We start from the raw sequence: 5,293 nt of genomic DNA, 5'->3' as shown, positions 1-5,293 counted from the left end.
CGCAAGAAAAAACTAGCCTGGGGGGGGGGGGGGGAAAGAGAGTGGAGGGGGGCGTTCTCCTGTCCATGAGCAAAGACAACGCACGTTGGAGGGATTTCTAGAAGGCAGAGAACCCGCCTCTCCATCCTGCACCTAGGAAGTAAACGGACAGCGCATTTGTGTTCATGAAAATGGTGTCTCAGCCCTTGGCTGAAACGCTGCAGAGGACTTTGGGTGAGAGAAACTGCTCTAGAGGTGAAGTTAACCTGGTGGTTAAGTACAGGCCCTAGAAAGCGGGTTTTGATTTTGTTTCTCCCCCCCCACATCTTTATTCACTGTCACCTGAATCTCTCACAGCCAGACGGAGACCTCAGAAACCGGCCCCAACGCCAGAGTTACCAGAAGAGATTTTATTTCACTCCAAAACCATAACAAAACATCTCTAATGAATTCTCCCCGAGGCACTGGGGCTGGGCCCCCTTCGGTAGTACCACGGAGGGAAGGAGAAAACATCAAACTGCATTTCAGTTGTACTGCATCTTAAATATGCCAGGGCAGCCCCATGCCCATTTGCCTTCACCACCATAAATACCAGAAGGGAGAAAGGGGGTTCCACTGGTGCTAGCCGCCTCCACCTGCCAGGCAGCAAAGCCAGGAAGACACTCCAGAGGATAGCACCCACTTCACCCCTCGAATAGACTCTGCGCCGACCCAGCTGAGGGAGGGTGCGTGGAGCCTGGGATTGCAAGAGGAACTGAACAGATCATGTGCCGGGGTGAGACAGGCCGATACAGCCTGGCGTGGTGCCAGCTCCAGGTGCTCCTGGCCACAGTCATAGCATCCCTGGTCTCTTAAAGGGGCTGGAGCAGATTACCTGGGAGGAGAGGGGGGTCTGGTCTCTCTGTGGGTAAGGGGCAGGGTGCTGGGGAAAGGAGAAGCCTGCTAGGGAGGGGGCTGCAGCGCGGGGCCATGCCGCTCTTCTGGGCTGCAGGTATCAAAATAGATTCTGGTATAAAACAGCAGCTGCCCCTCACCTCTCCTCACACCCAAGTGCCTGAAACAGACATGCGAAGCTGCTGACCCAATGCACCGAGCCCCCCGTCACCATGGGAACACACCCCAAGCCCCCTGGGGGCTGCTCCTGATAGAGGAGTCAGCTGCATCAGCTGCGACCACAGGTGAGAGGAACCAGAGCGAAACAGGTGCCACGTGGGTAAAGGACAGGGCAGCAGGGCCCTAGCGACCGGAGGGAGAGCAGCACCGAAGGCACCCAGGCGCGGGAGAGCAGAGCGGCCTCCGCCAGGTCTGGCGCACCCCTGACGCAGTGCCAGTAGCAGGGCAGATCAAGGCCGAGCACCCAGGAGGAGCTGCTGGGCCCCGCTGGCACAGGATCAGCGAGCGCCCGCTGCCCTCAGGCACCCAGCCCAGCAAGACAACCAGGGTCTGGCCTCCTGCTGCCATCTGCAGCCAACACAGCAAGAGGCCCGGTGGCAAGGCCGGCTGATCGCTGCCCCCCAAAAGGGTTAGGGCGTGGGGCTGCACCAGCCAGCAGGTACCCGGGCCGATTCAGTGCCTAATTATGCCCCAAAGGGGGAGGGGCAGCGAGGGGCATGGGAGTGGATGGGGGGTGTGGAGAGGGCGCTGCAGTAGGGATCAGGGAGGTCAGGGGTTAAACCAGTTTCTTGGCCTCGAAGAAGCTCTTGAGGTGTCTCATCTGCCAGATGCCAGTGAGGATGAGGATGATGGTCTGGGCGATGGACCACCACAGCACCCGCTGGTTGGTGCTCTCGCTGGTCATGCGGAACCGCTCCTCCCGGTACTGCGTGGGGAGCACATGGGCAGAGGGGTCAGAGCGGGCAGGAGCAGGGAATCCTCCCCACCCCCAAGCCCACTCCCCCTCGCAGGCCCCTCTCCAGCTTGCACCAAAGGGATCACGGCACCTGCTAGTGCTCAGCCAATGCCATCCAAACCAGGGCAGGACCCCCACACTTCCATCCCCTGCCAGTAGCTTCTAGCTCAGGCAGGCACCAAGCCACTCATTCCCCAGCGGTCTCAGTGTGACACAGAGGAGGATCACGTAAAGCTGGGGGGGCAGGGAGGGGGCGCACGGCCATCCTATGCCCAGCGGCCTCATGCCAGCTCCACTCATGAGCTGCCTGTCCCCGAATCCCACCTCACCCAGCTACAGCGTCTCCCATTCCCCCTTTGGCAGAACATGGTGCCAGCTGTGTGTGTCCAGCCTGTACGTCCCGGTGAGCTCACGGGGCTGGCTTTCCGGCCCGGTTCCCTGCTTCCAGAACTTTTGCATGCACCAAGGCAGACACGCAGTGAGCAGGTTTCTACAGCCCTGAATTTTTTTGGGGGGGGTGGGGGAAGATAGTCACCTGAGTGACCCTCAAGAGCCCAATGCCCACCCACGCACCCCACCCCTTACCCTTTGGTAGTTCTGCTCCTTCTGGATCTGCTCCACCTGGTCCAGCAGCTGCCGGGCTCGGAGCTGCAGCTCCGTCAGCTTGTCCTTGGCTGCAATCTCAGGGTAGTTGTTGGTGTGCTCCCCGACCTGGATGTCCAGGTGCACGCGCTGCACACGGAACATGTGGGGTCAGAGGCACGGGGCTCCCAGCAACACGGCACAAGCACTTACATGTTAAGGTCACAGAGAGCCACCGGGATCGTCCAATCCGTCCCCACAAGGACCTGGCTCCCTCCGTGGAATGTCAGTGCCCTTTACGCATACCAGAGAGGCCTGCTTCCTCTTCCCACAAGAGGTGGGCATTACCCCCGTTCTACAGATGGAGAAACTGAGGCACAGAGTGGACAGGGCAATAGCCCAAGGTCACACTGGGAGACAGTGGCAGAACCAGGACTGGATCCCAGTCAGGCACATTAGCCAGACACTCCTTTCCCTCGGCCAACACTCAGCATTTCAACTGCTCTCTCACCATGGAAAGAGCCTCTGGGGAAGCTCAACCTGCACCCTGAGTCTGCCCTGCCCAGCCAGGCTGCTACTTTCCCCAAGACCCAGAGGCAGAGCCGGGGTGAGGCGGTCACCGGCCCAAGGCACCGGGGGATTCTCTTACCAGCTTGCCACCTGCGAAGAGCGCCATGCGCGTGGAGTTGGAATGCAGGCAGATCTGGTGCTCGCCCGGGGTGTGCGAGGTGAAGGTGAAGCGGCCCTCTGAGCCGTACTGCCGGGACAGGACCACCTGGAACCGCCAGCGACAGAGCCGTGAGAGCGACGCAAGCCCCGTCCCGGCACCCCACTCCACAGCCAGCTGGCAGTGCCAGCGTACGGCTGGTGGCACTTTCCAACGGCACGGGAAACCCTGGGCCAGCGAAGCCCGCAGCCCCCAGGGTCTGGCCCCAAAGGGAGGCCCCAGGATCTGGGCAGTGGGAAGGGAGAGGGCACAGGAAGCTGCCCCCCTGCAGGACAGCTGGGCTCTGCCCCTAGGCAGCAGGGTGAGTCCCCCAGCCCCACGCCAGCGCTACCTTTCCGTCAGGGTCCTTCACTTCCACGTGCATGCCCAGCCCCGGCGTGGAGGGCAGGAACGACTCCGACTGCTTGTCCCACAGCTGGGTGCGGTAATTCCCTGCGCCAGAGACAGGGATCAGGGGCGGGGCGGGACGGGGGCGCTGCCCCCCGACTCTGTGACCCACCACTGCCCTGCTGCCCCCCGACATCCCCACCTCCTGCGGCCCCACATCTCCCCAGACACCCCCGACTGGCATCCAACCCAGCCCCGCCCCCACGTGTCAGCCCCCTGCCCTGCCCCCACACCTCGGGGCCCCCCGCCCTGCCCCCCACGTGTCAGCCCCCCGCCCTGCCCCCCACGGGTCAGCCCCCTGCCCTGCCCCCACACCTCGGGTCCCCACGCTCTGCCCCCACACCTCGGGTCCCCCCGCTCTGCCCCCCATGTATCACCTCCCCCTCCCTGCCCCCCACACCTCCGGTCTCCCCCGCCCTGCCCCCCACGTGTCAGCCCCCCCCCCGTGGTCCCTTCCGCCCGCCTCATCTCTCCTCCCCCCGCGCCCCGGGCCGGTTGGTCTCTCCCACCTGTCAGCCCTGCTCGCTCACCCGGCCCCCCCTCCGGTGTCCGGTTGGTCTCTCCCATCTCCCCCCCCCACCCCCGACTCCGGGTGGTCTCGCCCCCCCCTCACCGATCACCATGGTCTCGTCCGGGATCTCCTCAATGAAGCAGCGCTTCTCGGTCTCCCCGATGTGGAAGTAGAGCGCGTGCGCCCCCCGGCCCGCCAGCTGCGCCAGGAGCACCAAGGCCGCCACCGTCCGCAGCATCCCAGACACCCGGACCCTGCCGCCGCCTGCCATGGACAGCCCCGGCCGCTCCCCACCGCGGCCTACTGCGCATGCGCTGCCACGGCTCCCGTGGGATTGAGGACGACGCGCATGCGCAACCGCTCGGCGCCTCGACCTGGAGGAGAGCTGCGCCTGCGCCTTGCCTGGGCGAAGGGCTCTCCGCATGCGCAGCCTTCAACCACCACTCCTGCTCCCACACGCCACAGGTACTGGTGCGCGCAGGGATGCGCCGCGTTCTCCAGCCCCGCCCCTGAAACGCGCATGCGTAGCACCTGTCAGCCTGGGTGTAATGAGCATGCGCGCAGACCCCCTGCTGATCTCTCGTGGCTTAAGCGCAGAGCGCGAAGTTGCAGGTTCGAGCCCCGGGCTTGGAGCTATGGGTCAGGACTCCTGGGTCCTGTTCGTGGCTGCAGGAGGCGGCTGGAGGCCAGGACTCCTGGGTCCCATGCCAGTCTGTGCTATTGCCCTATAGCAAGTGTTCTTCATTGCAAGGCCCGGGAGCGGCTCCCATCCACCCTAAGTGCGGCTCCACGACTAATTGTTTATGTTCCAATTTACTTTATTTGTAACGTTAGAACATGGACCGAGCCCCTCAAAGTCCGCCGCCTTCACACGTCCCATTGAGCACATGCCACCACGGGCGCCAATAAGCACATCTAAGTATAGCCCCGGTCCACTAATCATGATGTTACCATAGCAACCAACGCAGAACTCGGAGTGGGCCGTATCTTATTTTCTGGCCCCGGGGAGTTCCTGGAAAGAACGGAGAGATTCTTAATTCCGATGCAGAGAAAGTCGGAAAGTGGAACAGGAGGAAAAGCGGATACGAAGGTAACCGTGGATATCAACGAAACGAACCAACAGAAGTTTTAGGTACACGCGTCGCTCTGTAACGTGACAGCATTAGGGAGCAGCACGCAGTGTGTTCATTTAGTAGCTGATGTAGCTCTCCCATTGTCTCCCAAAGTGGCCCCTGCTTGAAAAATAGTGACGATCACT

At 62.5% G+C, this 5,293-nt stretch overlaps 1 protein-coding gene across 1 annotated transcript; it reads right to left on the bottom strand.

Annotated features, from left to right (window-relative positions):
• Positions 1-208: 208 nt before the first annotated feature.
• TMED4 (transmembrane p24 trafficking protein 4) lies at positions 209-4,459 on the bottom strand. The gene is given in 7 exon segments (XM_067540323.1): positions 209-1,798; positions 2,414-2,560; positions 3,060-3,185; positions 3,469-3,569; positions 4,138-4,339; positions 4,341-4,402; positions 4,405-4,459. Coding segments are annotated over 7 exon segments (843 nt in total). The 3' UTR covers positions 209-1,648.
• Between the last annotated feature and the right edge of the window lie 834 nt (positions 4,460-5,293).

The sequence above is a fragment of the Emydura macquarii genome, unplaced genomic scaffold, assembly GCF_026122565.2.
Source record: "Emydura macquarii macquarii isolate MOO-44397 ecotype Brisbane River unplaced genomic scaffold, CSIRO-AGI_Emac_v2 contig_573, whole genome shotgun sequence".
In the NCBI taxonomy this organism is placed as follows: domain Eukaryota; kingdom Metazoa; phylum Chordata; order Testudines; family Chelidae; genus Emydura; species Emydura macquarii.
The sequence above is the reverse complement of the archived record's forward strand: the minus strand, read 5'-3'. Positions and strand labels throughout refer to the sequence as shown.